The sequence below is a fragment of the Poecilia formosa genome, unplaced genomic scaffold (assembly GCF_000485575.1).
Source record: "Poecilia formosa unplaced genomic scaffold, Poecilia_formosa-5.1.2 Scaffold237, whole genome shotgun sequence".
In the NCBI taxonomy this organism is placed as follows: Eukaryota; Metazoa; Chordata; class Actinopteri; order Cyprinodontiformes; family Poeciliidae; genus Poecilia; species Poecilia formosa.
The window spans coordinates 173,114-191,730 of NW_006800176.1; the positions used below are offsets into that span (position 1 = coordinate 173,114).

The window sequence follows — 18,617 nt, forward strand, 5'->3', positions numbered from 1 at the left end:
CAGTCTAGTCCATATGTCTTTTGGGGAACTATGTTCATCATTGGGTTGTTTATGCTAGCTTTTCCTATCACATAAAAAAGATGGATTCTAAATAAAGCTGTAAATAAAAACACAATGAGAAATTTTACATCATTTAATGAAGTTATAGCACAACTTTCTAATACTAGAATACAAGGGAGTGAAATGCAGAAAATATTGAAACTTTTTCATTTAACTTCTCATATTTTTAAAATTAAGGCTATAATGTAAACCGGAATCATCTAAAGACATGAATAACATCAAATCAAATTCTAGAGTTTTCCCTTTTACCACATAGTAAGAACACGACATCCAAAACTGCAAATACAGAAGGAGTCAAATCCTTTCAGGGTACAGAGGGATTGAGACCCAGGTGGAGACCCACTTGCGGGTGCATGCTGGACCATGGCCAGTAGAGCCTGGGAGCCAAACAGGACAGAGGAAGTGTCGGGATCTGAGGGCAGCACCAACAGGTCGTTCTGTGAGGGAGGGCAAGAGTGGCGGCAGGGTGGTAGGGGGACATTAGGGAAGAAAGACGAATCTGAGCTGCCACCCTGCGCACCCTTCTCCGTGCCCTCCGGCAATGGTAGTCGCCTTTTGAAAAATCTTGGTAGTTTGCAGGGTGAATCGCCCAGAAGTGGCCTTTGCCATTGTCGCTTCGACCTGCTTTGATGAAGCAATCATTGAGGGACAAGTTGTGGCGCACGCTGTTTCTCCAGTTTTTATCCTGTTGGAATATATGTAGAGTGGGAAAAAAATGTGATCAGAACAAAATTTGCTTGACAGCAAGCAAGAGTAAAACAATGGCTGTTCGCAACTGGAACATAACTAACGAGGCCGTTAAGTACCAGTGATCCACTTTAGTCCTGCTGCTGGCAAGCAGGCGCCATTGTGTGTCGAGAGCCTGTATGATCGCAGTAACACACAACACCCCAAGTTACCTTTTTAGCACGTCGACTAGCGATCAACTTTAATCCATTGGCCTGCATCCAATCTGCTGTCGCACCTGGTGAAGGCAGTGACAGTTTGCGACCTAGCAACAGGATTACTTTATTTGCGAATTTGCCAACAAGAAGCTCATCTACTGTCCCTGTGAGCACCTAATTGCTTAACCACACAGACAGATTACCTTAGCCAACTAGGTCGCTTTGCTTAAGAAAATGGTTCTTAGACCATGTTTCTGTGACTGAACTGAACACAAGCAGTAATTTGCAAAAACATTCATCCCCGTTTTATTTATTTTTTTATTTGGGACTCACTTGAAATGCATTTGTCTCAACATATCATAGAGAGACATTTTCAGAGTACTCAGTTTACTTCAAGTTAACACCCAAGTTTGACTTCTTGCCTTCACAACTACACTACCTTATTGGAGTTTCATAAACACACAGTTTTTTCTTTAACATTTAAGCATAAAAACAGATTAACATGAATGTACCTTACTCTTGAAGTAAGGATAGTGGTCCATGATCCACTGGTAGATGTCACACAGCAGCAGTTTCTTTTCCTCAGACGCCAGAATTGCCTTTGAGATGAGCGCAATGTACGACTGGTTTGGTTTGTCAGAACTACAGCTTGTGGTGGTCATTTCCTCCTCTCCCTCCTCGTGTTGTTCTTTGTTCCACTCCTCTTCGCTGGTTTTACTTTTTCCGGTGTCTAGGTCTGGATCCTGTGGGAGCGTCCCCTTTACATTGCGACGAATCTCCACCTCTTTTAGTTCAGGATTCTGGTCATTTAGCATATTGTTCTCCGTCTGCTCCGTTGCGCTACTTGCCGACACTTCTCCTTTCGAACCTTTGACTCCGCTATTGAACAGAAGGTAGTCAATAGTGAAGCTCAGTCCAAGCCTGTCGCTGCTTCCGTTGTGGCTGTTCCTGCTCTCCATCGTCAGTTCCAAGTTGGGTTCTTCTAAACTCATCGTAAATGTTTTAATGGTTTCACGCTAAACGTACAGTAGATTTTTAAGTCATGAATGAAAAGTGAATCTTTAAAAAGATCTTCTCAGAGTTGTTATTTGAGATTCAAAGCCACTTTTAAAATAGAGCCCCTCATAAAGCGATTGCCTCTGTGCCAACGGATTCTTTCGCCAAAGTCTTACAGTTGACAAGATCACGGATAAAGATGAGCCTTTCAACTGTTGTGAACCTCGATGCGTTAATACCTGACACAATCGCCACCCGTGGAAATGACGTCAGCAGCTTTGTTAGCCGAAGAAAACTATTAACTTTTGTGTTTCACACAATAAACTGCAGCTAAAAACTTCTCTCCAGCTTCAAATTTTCCGAGTCAAAAAGGAATGCTCCCATTTGTGAAATGAAGTTGTGTCTCTGTTTATATAACTGTGATTTTATCCCTCACAGAAAGGGGCAAAGAAGGCACAGGGGAGGTCCAGGTAGGGGGTCTCAAATGAGGAGGATTATTATTATTAATCTAAGCAAATCTTTGTAATTACGAGAGATTAAACTCTCAAGATTTAGCCGGACGTGGAATGCTAAAAAAAAAATGGCTATAAAAAGCTTTTAGCTTGTTTTTAACGAGATGTTGTCCAAAGAATTGCTTCAATAACCACAGGGCAACAGTTAATAGGCAAAGCTCAGTGCTTTTGAGTTTAGGCATTTCATTTTACTAGAGAGAGCACATAGTGTTGTGCTGCAATATACCAGAGAGTGGTATAAGATGATGAACTATTTTCTGTTATTGATGTGAACTATGTTCTAATTTTTAGCAGGAAGCATTTTTATAAACAGAACACTTTTGCTTATATTATTTTTTCATTTGAACATAATTATGATGACTAATTACTGTTAAATATAATTAAAACTGCAGTTCTCTGGAAAATATATTTTTATATAATACTTCATGGTCATGATATCTTACTAGCAACGTTTCAAGCTTTGAGAAAAGCACTTTTTCATTACTGTCTTTCAATAATGCATTAACTTTTTCAACTCCAATTAACCTTTAAAATTGTGCTTTTTCTTTATTACTATCCATTGTTATCAAAGAAATTAATGCATAAAGAATTCCAGGTTGACTGTATAGAGATAAATACTTTGTATTTGTAAATACAAAGATGCAATCCATGTGCATCCTCACATGAATTGCTTTTCCCAGTGACTAAAGGAGAAAAAGGGCGTACTTGTTTGTTTAAACCTGTGGTCAGGAAACTGTTTTTCCTGAAATTGTTGCAGTTCTAATTGACTCATTTTATTATTATCTTTTAAATCTATTCTTAGGGCCAAACATTTGGGTAACACTTTATTTGAAGGGGGTTGAATAAGACTGTCATGACACTTTCATAAACATGACATAACACCTGTCATGAACATGAATAAGCCTTCATGAATATTTATGACTGTTGTCATAAAGCGTCATTCGGTAAATTATGACACTTTTAATACAAAGTTGACATTATTCAAAATGTCTTTGTTATGACAACTTGACATTAACCAAGAAATCATTACTGTTTAAACTTCACCTTTAATAACAAAGTTGCCTAATTTTTAAAGTGCAATCAGTAATACTTTTATAATAAATTTATATCAGTAATGATTTCTTGGTTAATGTCAAGTTGTCATAACAAAGACATTTTGAATAATGTCAACTTTGTATTAAAAGTGTCATAATTTACAGAATGACGCTTTATGACCACAGTCATAAATATTCATGAAGACTTATTCATGTTCATAACAGGTGTTATGTTTATGAAAGTGTCATGACAGTCTTATTCACCCCCCTTCAAATAAAGTGTTACCAACATTTGTTATAATGGTGAGTTGTTCTCAGTTAAAAACTTATTTCAGATTATTTAAACTCCAAGAAAAGTGGAGATCATGCATTCGTTTTGCAAATTAACATTCGTCGTTTCATATTTTATATTCTAGTTGTATTGATTCTAAAGTAGACAGATTTATTTAAACATATCGTTGCATAAACAGATAGTATTGATCAAATTAAGTGTAGATGTCTGCTTTGTTCTATATGTCCAACAAACAAGATAATTCAAATCAGACTCACTTTAAATCATGGACCATGTTGCCCTCTTCTGTTTATATAATGAAACAAGATGCACAATATGGATCACTAATTTAAATGTTTTTGTACTATCGCAAGCCAGATAAATTTGTTTTGATGTGACTGTTCCACCAATCGGACAAATACAGATGTGGCGAGATGTTAGCACACACTGACTCTTAATGTCAATAATTGGTGGCTTTTAAATGTTTACTTGGAATTACTCTTTTGGCAGGGTTGAATTATCTTTAAAAAAAGAGAATTTGATTTGTAAAAACAATAATTAGATGCACAGTTTGTTTTATTTTGAGTCATAAGTACACATACAGGCTCAAATAAATATACCACAACATTGCTCATATTCAATTACACATCATCTATACTGTTATTGTTGCCAATAGTACACTTCTGGCATAAATCTGGCTGTATACTCTTCCTGAGAGAATTATAATGGGTCATTGTAACTGGTTGGTTTTCTTGTATAAAACTTTTTTTGACCCTATGATATGGATCTGGCATGTATTAGAGAAAATTGAAAGCCTGCACCTCAGTTGAATCATTGACAGATCAAAGTTAATGGGAAATTAATGGCTATATTTAGCAGGGTGGCTTGGTGTTTCTCTTTTATAAGCATGGTATTTTGAATGAGTTGCAATTCAAAATTCAGCACTGCAACAGTTTATAAGGCCATTTACAGGACAATCTGCTGAGGTTCACATTAAATTATGACAAATTCAGTATAAGTTATTACATCTGGTATACTTCACTCGAGCAAAGGTTAGAAAGTTGCAGTCAAATGAGAAAAAAAGCTCCTGTTACATTCTCAGTCTTTTGAAAGTTTTGCTTTTCTAAACCTCTGATAAGAACTGCAAACTGTCTAATGTTGCCACATGTAAGCACAGACGTAGGAAGTACTACAAGTCAATATTTAATGTTGACCCAGCTTTGTTACATATGCAGCTGACAATTTGGCGTTACTCATTGTATAAGTAATGTTAGACAAAAAAATTACATTTTATTTTGTCAAGTTTTTACATTATAAAATTAAGTTACATTAAGTTGATTTAACTTAAGATTTTATGTTTTATTAAGTTGATTTAGCTTAAGATTAATTACATTGATTTAATTTAAGATTTTCTGTTTTTATGATAGTAGTTAAAAAGTCACAAACTCATTTTAAAATGTTCTAACAAATGTTGAGCAAGTTTTGTCAAAACGGAATACTCAATTTGGAATTCATTTCTAAAGTAATAAAATTGATTCTTACGTGTTTATTCATTTATTTATTTATTACTAAATATGCATTGTTTTACAACTGTAAAATTCTAATTCTATTACAAACTAAGTTACAATCGTCTTGCGAAGCAACTTACTTTTATTAATAAAATTTTGTTCAAGTGAAAATTACACAAAAAAACATTCGTATTTTCCTCTTTTTGAAAAATGTTTAGTAAGCGCTTTTTAGATGTTCAGACATTGTAGAAAAAAGGCACTGAACAAGCTAGCTACTTAAAAGTTCCACCTAAATATAGCATTAAGTATGAAATTAAGACATTTGACAAACTTTCAAAGCAAGAATGTGGGTATATCAAACAGTGTGACAAAAAAAACCTAAAAAGTATTGAAGTACTTACTGTGGGAAGATGAGAATTCACGTGAAAGAAAATATGAGGTGGAACTTTTCACAAAATTTTTTGAAGAGTGTATCATATGACCATGTTGTCACATCTTGGCACATGCGTGTTCTGTTAATCACAGCTGCAACTTGTTTTCTTAATTATAGAGAATGGATTATTTCCAGTTTGTCTTTCTCTTTTTAAATTGACGTTCTAACACATTTTAATAGGTTAAGTGAGATAATGTGTACAGTTAACTTGATTACATCAGTCCAGCTGATTAGAATCATTTTTTTTATATATAGTATAGATAAAATATATTACAATACGATCACTCACTTCATAACGTCTTATGGTGCAGTTTCACAGATTGAAGAGCTACTGGAAAATCAGGACTGGATTATCAGGATTATGTTCACTGATTTATTTTATAAGTGTACATTTCCAAACATACACTTGTAAGAAAATGCTTGACTATATGCTGCAATATAAGTATTCATGCTTTAAATTGAATTTAACTGTTTTGTACAGTAATGCATGTTCATTTTGTTTAATTAGTCGTTTTTGTGTAATTGTAACCATGCCTCACACAAAGCTTCACCTTCACTTCCCATGACTGGTTACAAAACCCGAAACGGATTTTTTTGCTCGGACGGGATTTCAAAGGACCATGCTACCCCATCCACTTTGACAGCCAGTGCTCTACTTTCAGCTTGAATTTCAACAGTACCAGAGACATGGGTTCGAAATTTTTCAACATTATAAAACTGGAACATATTATATTGACACCTATTTTGAAGCCCATTGAAATTCATTGATACTGAGGCCTAATGTAGAAAAAGAGACCTGCCTCTGAGTATTTTTTTAAAGGTGTACCATATCTTTAAAAGACGGTAATCCCGCCTATTTTAAGTGTCACTCTTTTGTTTCGCATTCTTATTGGTCAAAACGTCACCTCTGTCAAAAAGGTTTGGCCTTTCATTGGTGGAGGACTTGTCGTCATTTGTGACTCTCGCGGTACTGCAACGCGAAGATGGCGGCCGAACTGGTGGAAGCGATGGTAGGTAAAGCTTGGTGGCTTTCGCTTGATGGGGAAACGGACGCGGGAATATGACCTGAAAGTCACACCGGCTGTGGATTAACATGGGCTCGTTTATCGATATTTTAAATATGGAAATTTCTACGAATTTGACATATTTAAATCACGACGAAAAGAACTAGCCTGTGGGGCTAACAAAGCTAGCCTGCTAGGTTATGTTAACCAGGCAAGTGCTTGGTTTAGTTAGCATCATGCTGTGTCTGAGGGAAGACACCGATAATGAATGAGACCACGTATCAAAGATGTACACAATTCATCCGACTTCATTTGTTATACAAATAGTTTAGGTATTTATTTATTAGTTAGCTTCTTTGTGTTTAGAGCCGGCCATCTGTCAAAATGATTGAATACTGACAGGCTAGTCTCTAGAGAGGCAAGCCTCCTGATTGCTACCTTATTGATGCTGAGCATTTTGCTTTCTAAACAAAAAGAACAGAATTGTGCGATTTTCAATCTAGATATAAAGCATCCGTCCACTTGTATCCAAGAGAACACCGGCAGACAAAGTAGCAACATGTCAGGTCAAAAACATTGTTTCAATCGCTCTAGTTGCTAATTTGAACAGACGTCCTCTCTTAGGCTACTTGTTTTTGTCTAGTGTACCCTTTTCTCTGCTGAAATGTTCCTCTTATGAGATCAGCAAACGAGTTCTTTACATATGAGTAAACATGACCTCAGATATTTATGTAGTCATGGGAATATATTTTGTAGCATTGATTGTCAAAACAAAATACTTATAAATTGAAAATCATACACGAACTTATGCTTCTGATCTTGAACCACCAACAGGTTTAATTTGAAACGTTTAACAAGTTATATTTAAATGTTTTGACTTTTTAATAGTAAAAAATGACAGTTAATTAATTTGTAATACACCTTTTTATTCAATTTCATTTATGCAGAATAGTATGTATTCCTTTATGTATTTGTATTGAGAAGTAAAACATGTAGATGGAATACGCTGTCATGAAACACACAAGTAATAGGCTTGGATTATTTTTCATTAAAATCATAATTAAAATACAATACTAACAGAAAAAATACATGTCCATAATTCTATATGGAAATTGTACATTTATTCAGGCTAATATTATTCAGAATATGCTATGGTATCTATTTACATAGTTAATTTGTTATTAACTATCTAGATAGTTAATAACAAATTAATTAGTTGAGCTCTTCAGGTAAATCTGGCCATGTTGGTCCTAACGTAAACAGTAAGCCTTGTCTGTTTTGCTAATTGGAATAATAAAAATAAAAAAGATAACAAATTATATTTTGTTATACAATTGACAATATGTCAATGTTGAGAAGACGGCACAGCCAAAAGCATAATTCCCAGTCGATAGAGTGGAGTGAAAAGAAACTTGCATACTTGCTTATAGAAAACACACATGTGAACATCCACTCATCGATTATACCAGCTTTTTCTGGGAGGGTCGCATTGGGCCTGGTGCCTGTCCCCAGCAGTCGTTGGGGGAGTGGCAGAGTACGCCCTGGTCAGTTGGACAATCCATCATAGAGCAACACAGAGACACACAGGACATACACCCATCCACACCCACATACTCATATCTGCTGGCCATTAGAGTAAACAATAAGCCTAACAGTCATGTTTTTGGGAATGCTGGAGTACCCGGAGAGAACCCGTGCTTACATGGGGAGAACATTCGTTGAGAAAGACCCCAAGTTGTGGGTTTGGACCAGGATCTTCTCACTGCAACACGAGGAAACAGCGCTACCAACTGTACTACCATGAAAACCCTGAAACGATATGCTTAAAAAAACACTTTTGCCAGAGCTGAACGATACATTTTATCCTTTTTTTAAATGAGAAATGTCATTTCTCATTATAAGTGGCATTTATCAGTCAGTATATACACAGACATACTCAATAGATAAATGTTTTTATTTTTACCCTTATTGTTAGTGCTATGTGCACCTTCTGTGAAATTTCATTCTGCTAGTTAAACAAAAAAACCTTGCAAATATACAAGGATTGTACTGCAAATTGTACAAGGATAGCTTTTTTTAGTCCATCTTATAAACCAGAAATTGTGTGAAGTATTTTGACATTTCAAAAAAAGTAATCCTGTAATCCTACCTGAGATCAAGAAAAACTACTGCCACTCAACAAGGCTGCTTCAAGCTGTAAGATGTAAGCTTTGCACAGAAACACTAAGTTTCCAGTATACATTATGTTAAACCACTTTGGCTGTTACAAAAGTCAGTGTGTAGGATGCATTGATATGATATAGTGATGTATATATTCACCTTTGAAATGAACATTTATGATCAAAGTGACGTAGTGTGTAACAACGTGGTTACACAGGTCTAGTTTTGAGATCTTCCATCTGCTTGGTTAGAAACTTGGTGTTCAAAGTGTAAGATGTTTTATTCTGTTAAGTTTTCAGTTTACAGGCTTAAAGTTTTCTCCCATGAAGTCTTTCTTACGGTTTTGCTTTGTCCTCCCTTCAGAACATGGTGAAAAGTTTCCGGGTCTCAGACCTACAGACGCTGCTGGCCTCGATGGGTCGCAGCAAAAGTGGTCTGAAGCAGGACCTGGTGGGGCGTGCGCTGAGGCTAGTGCAGACCGAGTACAGTCCAGAACTCTTGAAGAACGTCCGGCAGCTTTACGAGTCGCGTTTCCCCAAGTCAGCCGCGTGGCTCCCGGCGCGGCGTCCAGAGGGCGTCCCGGTGGCGTATTCATCGCTCAGCTCCTCCCCATCGTTGACCTCACAGGGCACAGACTACCTCAACGGGATCTCCAAACCGCTCCACACACCTGCGACCGAGGTCAGGCTGGTCCCTCTGCCCTTCTACCAAACCTTAGAGACGCTTCTGGCGCCAACAGAGCTGGGTAAGTGCAAACCAAGTTCATATACTAAGGTTGTATTTTTTTGTTTTTGTTGACTTCTGCCTACTTTTGTCTCTGTAGTTGCCCACAACAGTGAAAAATTACAGGACAGTCACTGCGTCTTCGAATTAACACCAAGCCAAGCAGACCAGGTCCGGAATGCAAGGTAATAACTCAGGAGTTTTGTGTTTTTCTAAACTGCCTGTTTTTATAACGCTAAAGTACATGTTTAATTTAAACTGTCTATCCAGTGAGCTTCGTGCTGGGATCCGATCAGTCCAAGTGGTTCTTAGGTGAGTTTCGAAATGCTTATCCAGGTTGTCTAGAATCCATTTTTCTATTTGATAGATGCATCGTTTATGTTAGATCCTTTTAAAACCCTGATTATCACAGATGATCGTTCATGCTGCTGTGCTTCCTCTGTCATGCAGAATCTGTTACTCAGACCCTATTGGTGTTCAGGAGGACCAGTATCCCCCCAACATTGCTGTCAAAGTCAACCAGTCCTATTGTCATGTTCCGGTAGGTTGATTCACTCTGTTATATGCTGATGTTTCAGGAAAGCAGGTTAACCTTTTATTGTTATTTGCTGGCTAATTGTTAGACTTTAATATTACGAAAGGACAGGTTTGACTCCAGCCTGGGTTAGCATCGTTTTGTGTCAGCATATTTTCTCTTTGTTCTGATCATTTTTCTCTAAACTAGAGAGTTGGTTGTGTGAGAGAAAACCAGCCTATCAATCGCAGAGCTGCACAACATGTTGAATTGAAATATTCATTGCATTTATAAGTTTTGGATCATATTTGGGAAGGATGTCATTTTTCAAGTGTCATGGATTTAGACGCCATGCAGAGTCTAAATCCATGCAGATTTAGACTCTAATAATACATTTGCCTGTTAACTCTCAGCTGCTGTTGATGCCAACATCAGATGTATATTTGAAAAGGCGGAGACTTTAGAGTTCAGAAATTGTGTTTAAATCATATTTGATTATTGTCATATGATTAATAGTATCTCAGAGCCATGTGCCTTGATCGATACTTATTGAAATCCTCTGACCAGCCCATCTGGCACCAGCAAATGTGTGACATTCAAAATGCTTTGAATCCCAATTCTTCCCCAGTCTGATGCCATCTGATTGGCTGATTCACTGAATAAGTGTACATAATAAACTGACCAGTTGGAGATCAAAATGCTTTCTTAAGAGGGATTTAAACTTCATTAGCATTTAAGAAATCTTCATTTTGGTTATAATCTGATTAAGATTTGCTGTGTTTAATTAAGATCAAGTTTCTATTAAGATCCTTTGTTTTGTTTGAACTGAATTTAAACATGTTACTTTCCTCTCTGTGTGTGTGTGTGTGTGTGTGTGTGTGTGCACATGTGTGTTCACAGGGATATTACCCCTCCAATAAGCCTGGAGTTGAGCCTCGGCGTCCTTGTCGTCCCATAAACATCACCCCCTGGTTGCATCTCTCCAGCGTCCCCAACAGAGTCACCATCACCTGGGGGAACTTTGGCAAGGTCAGGCTCAGATGCTGCAACACTTAGCTGCATGTCAGAGCAGCAGGAGAGCAAATCTAAGAGAATCCACCAAGGCATGCTGGGACTCGTAGGTTTTTAAGTGTTTTGTAGGTTAAACTGAGCCTGGTTTCATAAAACTCTTCAGATGTGTGGATGAGAACTACTACAGAGGCTGAAAGGGAATTATATGAAAAAAAAGGAATTTGTGTTTGAGAAAAAAAAAAAGAACAAAAAAGAAATGTGTTGATAATTGGTTAAAAGCTTAAATAGAATTTTAAAGAGGGGGAAAAAAATCCAAATCAGTCATTGGGTTTTGCCCAAAGATTGTGAAATCTTTTTGGTGTACTTTGTATTACTTTCTTAAATTTATGCTGGTATCAAAGTATCTTTTGAAGAACCTGGAAAATGCTGACTAACTTTAACGCTTTAGTTAAACAAAACGGCAACAACCTCACCTAATGTATAACTTTCAAATCCATTTCCCCTCTTAAGTGGAATAAATGGTGAAACTGCTCCATTAACTTCAGACTGCCTTGTTTTGTTTAAAAGCCGCCATCCATTTTGTTTTCGTCCTAAACCTTCGATTGCACAACCCGCTCAGTAAGCCTGAGTACAGAGTTTTGTTTTCCCAGAAGAGGAGTTTCTGAGCAGTTTCTGCAGATTATACCGACGGCTTTTTTTGTGTTTGTTTTTCTGCACTAGTGGAATGTGCTAGTTGGATTCTTTTTACTTTTTTTTTTTTTACAATGTCCCTAATATTATGATTTAGAATCGTATGCACAAAAATATGGAGAAGTAAATTCATGCTTTCAAAAATAAAATTCCTCTTGTCTCAATCTGTGTAGCAGTTGATTAAAACTTGACAGCTCAGGTTGTAAATCTGTCTTTCCAGCGTTACTCTGTGGCGGTGTACTTAGTGAGGGTCTTCACAGCAGCAGACCTCTTCAACCGGCTGAAGCTCTGCTCAGTTGAGAGTGCAGAACGCTGTCGTGAACGCAGTAAGTCAAGATTTCAGAACAAAAATAACGGTGATCATCATCGTCATCTTGTTTTTGTTTTTTAAAATGCCCTCTCACCTCCCCCTTTGCTGCATTTCAAATATATTTCTACTATTTACCACCAGTCCAAGATAAGCTTCGCTTTGATCCAGAGAGTGAAATTGCAACCACAGGCCTCAGAGTTTCTTTAATCTGTCCAGTAAGTACAACAAAATACATTTTTGAGAGTTGTAGATTTCAAAAGGTTGTTTAATTTGCAACACCTCCCCACCCCCCCATCATCCTCTCGTCCCAGCTGGTGAAGATGCGACTCGGTGTGCCATGCCGAGTTTTAACCTGCGCCCATCTTCAGTGCTTCGACGCGGTTTTCTTCCTGCAGATGAATGAGAAGAAGCCCACATGGACTTGCCCCGTGTGCGACAAACCTGCTCCATTTGAACTGCTTACAATCGATGGGTAGGAGACTTTCCTCTCCGGCCTAATCTCCTTTTTCTCTGTCAATGTACAAACATTTAGACCTCTCTGTGTTAAATTCACTCTGTTGTTGTTATTAAAATCTGCCGTTTCACTTATTTTCTGTTTATACCAACTGTTCAGTTTCCCCGAGTCAGAAAATTACAGTAGATTTAAAGATTTATTGAAATCTTGTTAGGATCACTAAGTGTGATTTCTTATAAGTCTAGATCTCCTAAACCACAGGTCTGCAACCACAGAGTCTCATGCCACTTAATTTAGGCTGTTAATTTCAAACAGAAATAAAATAGAAATTAAATGCTTTGATCAAGAATGCAGTTCCTTTATGGTTCTATTCAACAAAATGACTTACTACAAGGGTTTTCTTTTCACTTCTTCTCTGCAAACTGTGCGGTTTGCTTTGTAAGGAGGTAATTTTTCCCCAATTAGCATAAATATAAAAGGACATTATTAGTCTCCTTAATCTCTTGTAAAACCTTTTTTTTTCTTTGTTCTTTAAAAATAGAACAAAAACAATGTAATTCATTAATTGCATAGTTTAACAAAGTTCTATATCACATATATTTCGTAAAGATGTCACCAGATGTTTGTACCAGTGCACAGACTCGCACTCACTTTTCAAGAAAACTCTCGGACGCCAAGCGTTTCTAAGAGCATCTCCTACCCGCTATTCTCACTAGTAGCTGCCTTGTTAAATTCTACTTTCTACGTCTCTTTGGATAAAATCGTCTGCAGAATCCATGAACAAACATTTTAGTTTGTGAATGATTCCTTTTAGGATTCTTGTTTTGCTGCCAATCTTGCTGGTGAGCTGTGTTTTGTTCTTTTTCCTAATTCTTAACGACTTTATTTTGGAGAGAAAAAAAAACATTTGTAGGTATGGTGGAAAAAGTAGCACCTTGGTTGCGAGAATTACCTAATATTGTGAGAAGAAATTGTTTGGCGTGTTGGGATGAATGCAGAGATCAGTTGGCACTACAATCATGTCGATCCGGCAGTAGTGTTTCCAAATTCTTCCAAAATTTTAAATGTCAAGGTATCAATTTATTGTAAGATGATAGAAAAGAATAAGCACAGTTCGAACTCGTCTACAGTTTTTGGGCGTGTAATGTCCTGCAGAGTCTCGACTCCAAACTCTGCGGCATTCCTTTAATTTCTCAAAGACTGAAAGCATTGTACTACATGTTGGCTGTGAGGTCTATTTGCATTGTTTAGAATAAAGCTGGTGTGGAAAGTCCCCAACTTTTAACTTCTCTGTAATTTTTTTTTCCAACAGTTTTCACTGTTGAAATTTCCCATCACAGATAAATCATTTAGATTTATTGTAGCTTGTTTTTATGGTAGGATGGATAGATTTTTAAATGCTTGCTGAATATATAGAGACAGAAGATTTGAACCTTGGTGCTTTGATGTGAGTTGGAGTTTTTTTCTGTTTCGTATGTTGTGTGTTTTCTTTTTTTTTTCTTTATGAGGTCCCTCAAACCTGCGCCGTCTGTTTTAGGTTATTATCCGAGATTCTCAAAGAGACGAGTGAAGACATTGAGGAGATCGAGTACCTAACAGACGGTTCCTGGCGACCAATCAGAGATGAGAAGGAAAAGGACAGAGACAGGGAAAGGGAACGAAGCAACACACCAGAGTACCCTGTTGTTGATATATGTACGTAACTAACCCTGTGCCCTCTCGCTCTAAATGTTTACATACAGTGCCTTGTAACACTATGAGCTACCACTTCAGTGTATTTTATTGGGATGTTATGTGATGACAGCACAAAGTGGCCAAATATTTTAAAGGAATTACAATTGGTTTGTAGTTTGTAGTCGTTTTCATCTCCTTTTAATCTGAAAATTATTTCATGTCTCTGAAAATTCAAAAATTGTTTTCATTATATGCAAGTCATAATCAGTAACATTACAAGAATTTCATTTGTCAAAAATAAAGATCACTCCTCGTCCCCTCATCTTTACAGTGGTGAACTATTTTGTATTGGTTTATAATATAAAATCTCAACAAAATGAATTTGTTTTGTATAACATGGGGACTTTTTCTTCAGGCATTCCTGAAGCAAACGGACATTCGCCGGCCCACAGCAGCACCAGTCTGTCGGGTCGGTCCGGAAGCGGGTCCGTGGGGACGTCCGCAGCCGCGGGAGGACCTGCAGCGGCGCCGGGCGGAGGAGTGGTGGTAGATCTGACTCTGGACTCCTCCTCTGAGGAGGAAGGGGGCGGGGCAGGGGGGGACAGCGACGACACAGATGACAGCAACGACAGCCCCGCCCCCAAAAGGGGGCGGTACAACTACGACAAGGACCTGGTCACCGCATACTGACCCTGCAGCTCTGTCCCTCCTCACAGACTGACGCGCGGAGGCAGGGCGGCGGGCGGGGCTTAAAATGTGAGGACAGGAACACGGTAACCCTCTAGATGCACCGACGCTCTCATCTCCCGAGCATCAGAGCCTTTTTAGCAGCTCTGGTTCGATTTCAGACGAAACAAACACACACGCTCAAACTTGTTCCGTCAGTGACTCTTCAGCTTGCAGTGAGCAGGAGTCCTGTTTGCTCTGCACATCTGTGGAAGCAAGTCCATTTTCCCCGGCGCCACCCTGCAGTGAGTATCCGTACCGTCCGGCCTCTACTGCAGACACCGACTGGACCGAGCACCCCACCTCCACCTCCGTCTGTTTTCCCTCTCTCTTTTCAGTCTCCTCCCTTCTCACCATCTCTTTGTATAGACTCCAAATTACTGGCTCTTTTAGCCATGGGCGTTCAATGTTTGCATCTGGTTTTTGTCACATTGCTTAGGAACTGGCAATTTGAAAACAGAGGCTGCTCAGTAGCTTTTTGGATGAAAAACAAATAAAATAAGGCATGAAAATGTTTGAAGGACAAGGCAACAATCTTTTGAGAACCCTGGGAATCTTTTGACAGATTGATTTAAAGCTTGAGCTCTCACTCTCGGCAATTCATCCATTTTGGATACGTCTTCAGCTTTCAATTTTTATTGTCCTAAAGAGAACCTACCTCAGTCATTTAACACTTAGCAGATTGGCCCGGAAGTTGGTTTGAAAGAAGTGGGTGAATGAGAATATCTGAATCCAATTTTACACTGGAGTTTTTTTTTTCTTGCCTTTATTCTTTTTCTTTTTTCCCCCCTTGTTCTGTGCAGCTGTGTTCCCTCTGCAGCAACAAAGAAACCCAGTTGAAAAGTAGTAGGTGTGTGGATTACCAGCTTCTGACCGAAGCAAAGACTTACGCCTCTCTGCAAAACCAAACGGCTACTATTAGGCATTTGTTGAAATAAGTTATTACGCGGGCAGGCTATACATCAAAATTACTGTACTGGTACTGGCCCAAAGCAGAAATGGTCGCTGGCAGGAGCTGGTTATGGAGTTTTGGTGCCTTTTTTTTTTTTTTTTTAAGTGGTTGAAATTTGATTTCAGTATTTTAAGATTATCTGAGGATGTCACGAAGTGAGGTTTCAGTTTCGTGTGTTTGTGTTTTTGGTTGATTCATACTGAAGGTTTTGAATCAAACAAATTACCAGAACAGGCTGTTGAAGTGCTGATGCCATTTTGGGGTTTCAATTATTTATTTAGTATATGTTTTTATTTTTTATTTTTTTATTTTGCAGTTGTTCCTGGTCAGTTGCACAACATCTAGCTTCAGATGTTACTTGCAATGGCATCTCCACTTGCATGGGATTTTGCTGTTTGCAACCAAGTACCTTCAAGGTTGGTGGCTCTACTTCTTTAGGTATAGAAGACGAGCTGGATCAAAGATTCAAGGGTTTCAGTGCATTTTCTGCTGCATAAAATCCTCACCTACCTGACCAGGTCACAAAGGATCCTGTTTAAAAATGATAGCGGCTTTCTACTGCACCAACTCTCTCTTTTTCTCTCTCTCTCTCTCTCTGTATCTCTCACTCTCAGGCTCTTAGCATTCTAGATGAGGTTTTATCTATTAGCTGGAGTAAAATCAGATCTTATTTGCTGCATTCTCAAGACTCTAATATATCCTCTGCACCTGCACTAGTGTAAATATTTGATGTCTGCCTCCCAGATAAAGATGCTCAGTCTACAAATGCAGGCTTCAGATATATTTCATGTATTAAGATGTTGCTAGAGATCTGCGTTCATGTAACGCTTTCAGATGTTTTTCTTAGTTTGAAAGACTCTTTGGTGTGGCAAGTATTGAACAGGGATTCTTGAACCAGTTCTCACATGCTACCACTCTAGGAATCCAGTAAAGGAGCCTTCAGCAGCTGCAGTCCTGCTCCACTGTGTGTCGGTTTGGTTCGGCTAGGTCCAGTTCTGCAGGGTGTGCTTTCCGAGTTGCAGTTTTAGCAGATTGGTTTTTATTTTCCCTCGCTCAGGTTCACAGTGATTTACACGACAATTCGGGGCGTGTCTGATGAAAGGAATTACTTTAGATGATCTCGTCTTCCATGTTTCCCTCTTTACCTTAACAGCATATGACATGGATATGAAGGGAGGGGGGATAGTTTGGTGAGCCACCCAAAAACCAATGCCTGCAAAACTGAACAGGATAAATCCAGAAAGGATACCTTGAGGCAAAATGGAGAAATCTTAATACCGGTCTTTAACTTTAGAAGCTGTCAGTAATTTATGCACACATACTTTTTTTTTTTTTTTCTTTTAATTTGTTGCTGTGAGGGGATCTCTGACTTCTCGTGGGCTTCTGGTCAAAGATGAGGTGGTGCGGGTTGTTACTGTGGAACTGAGCCACTGAGTGCATTTAGTTTGAAAGCTAGAGACAGCTGAGGCTCTTTTTTTTTTTTCTTTGTAGTGGCATCTATTCTTTTAAAAATTCATATTGGTAGCACAGGCAGAGGCTTACAATCCATGATGTAAATGTTTTTTTTTTATATGTTCCTATTAAGACAATAAAATTAAATAATATTTTATTAAGCCTTGATTTGCCTTCAGTTCTTCTAGGCAAGTAGACAATAAGAAGCTGAGTGCAGCGCCACTGGACTCTTAATGCCACTGAGAACTGAGAGGGCTGATTAAGGTGGGTTTTGTTTTTCTCTGTACCAAATGCACAGATGTGGAGACACGTTTGTTGCCTGTCGAGGATGAAACTGTAAAATTGGAAACGATCGTATTCTAACAGCTGTTATTGATGTGTTGAATTAATTAAAATCAGTTCTTAAAAAAAAAAAAGTGTGGTTTTCATTGTGAGATGTGCGTGAGTGTATTTTTGATATCCATAACTAATGAGCGTTCACTTCCTCCGTACCTTTGTTCCTCTGTGCTCTCTTGTCTTTGTGACCTCTGAGAACAGCTGCATTTATATTTTGCTTTATATTTAATTTCTTACAAATTCTTGAAACGCTTTCCAGATGTTTGTAAATGTCGAAACCATTTTCCAACCCCATCATTGCCCCATCTGTTGTCCAGAGGAGTTTATATAGTCAGCAGTAATGTACTAACTTGTCCTTTTTTCTATGTTAGTCTCCATTATAGGTACTAAGCAATATTGTGTACATAATCTTGTATGCAATAGGCTTTTTAATAAGAAAAAAATGCTTTGCGAGACAGCCTGAATGTCCATCCATCCATTTTCTGAACACCCTTGTCCCTCAGTGGGGTCGGGAGGGGTGCTGGTGCCTATCTCCAGCTAACGTTCTGGGCGAGAGGCGGGGTACAGCCTGAATGTATTTATTATATTAGTCTGAAAGGAAAAGGTGTTCAACATTACATCTTTTAACATTTATACTTTCCAGAAGACCAATCTTTAAAAAAGAAAAGGCCAGGAAAAAAAACACGCCCCAAATTTTAGTTTTACATTTTATTGTCTATGGAGTTTCAATGTAAAAACTTAATTTCCTGTTGCTGCCACGCGGTGGCAGTAATGTGCCTTAATTGTTCCAACTAAAGTGATGGGAATTCCGGCTCCTTTCCGCAATCCGACTTCTTTGTGTCAGGCCATTAACGAGCCATCTTTTGGGGCTTTTTTCAGACTACGCTACGTGATGTTGAAAATTACTGTTTGT

The 18,617-nt window shown here is 38.2% G+C and overlaps 2 protein-coding genes across 4 annotated transcripts; one reads left to right on the forward strand and one right to left on the reverse strand.

Moving 5' to 3' along the window:
• Positions 1-118: 118 nt before the first annotated feature.
• Positions 119-6,010, reverse strand: foxq2 (forkhead box Q2). 3 transcript variants are annotated; one of them, XM_016680221.1, is made up of 4 exons: positions 5,667-6,010; positions 1,462-1,823; positions 960-1,051; positions 119-745 (listed from the first exon to the last, which is right to left on the reverse strand). In XM_016680221.1, exons 2-4 carry the CDS (start codon positions 1,757-1,759, stop codon positions 365-367), a joined length of 771 nt encoding a protein of 256 aa, XP_016535707.1. In that variant the 5' UTR covers positions 1,760-1,823; positions 5,667-6,010; the 3' UTR covers positions 119-364. The 3 variants fall into 3 exon arrangements, with proteins under 3 accessions (XP_016535707.1, XP_016535705.1, XP_016535706.1); XM_016680219.1 differs by lacking the exon at positions 5,667-6,010 and having other exon boundaries at positions 1,462-2,195; XM_016680220.1 differs by lacking the exons at positions 960-1,051; positions 5,667-6,010 and having other exon boundaries at positions 1,457-2,195.
• A 601-nt stretch (positions 6,011-6,611) lies between these two features.
• On the forward strand, positions 6,612-17,784 carry pias4a (protein inhibitor of activated STAT, 4a). The gene is made up of 11 exons (XM_007569150.2): positions 6,612-6,708; positions 9,226-9,607; positions 9,686-9,770; positions 9,856-9,897; positions 10,036-10,126; positions 11,000-11,128; positions 12,021-12,126; positions 12,252-12,325; positions 12,422-12,582; positions 14,102-14,259; positions 14,654-17,784. The coding sequence occupies exons 1-11, from the start codon at positions 6,682-6,684 to the stop codon at positions 14,926-14,928; spliced, it is 1,530 nt and encodes a 509-aa protein (XP_007569212.1). The 5' UTR covers positions 6,612-6,681; the 3' UTR covers positions 14,929-17,784.
• Positions 17,785-18,617: the final 833 nt, after the last annotated feature.

Excerpts from the sequence above, each read along its gene's own strand:
- foxq2 (XM_016680219.1), bottom strand. The coding sequence starts at position 1,936 with ATGAGTTTAGAAGAACCCAACTTGGAACTGACGATGGAGAGCAGGAAC. Across the intron at positions 1,052-1,461 it reads CCACTATCCTTACTTCAAGA|GTCGCAAACTGTCACTGCCT; the intron begins GTAAGGTACATT and ends TCCTGTTGCTAG. Across the intron at positions 746-959 it reads CTAGTCGACGTGCTAAAAAG|GATAAAAACTGGAGAAACAG; the intron begins GTAACTTGGGGT and ends ATATTCCAACAG.
- pias4a (XM_007569150.2), top strand. The coding sequence starts at position 6,682 with ATGGCGGCCGAACTGGTGGAAGCGATG. Across the intron at positions 10,127-10,999 it reads AGTCCTATTGTCATGTTCCG|GGATATTACCCCTCCAATAA; the intron begins GTAGGTTGATTC and ends GTGTGTTCACAG. Across the intron at positions 11,129-12,020 it reads CCTGGGGGAACTTTGGCAAG|CGTTACTCTGTGGCGGTGTA; the intron begins GTCAGGCTCAGA and ends CTGTCTTTCCAG.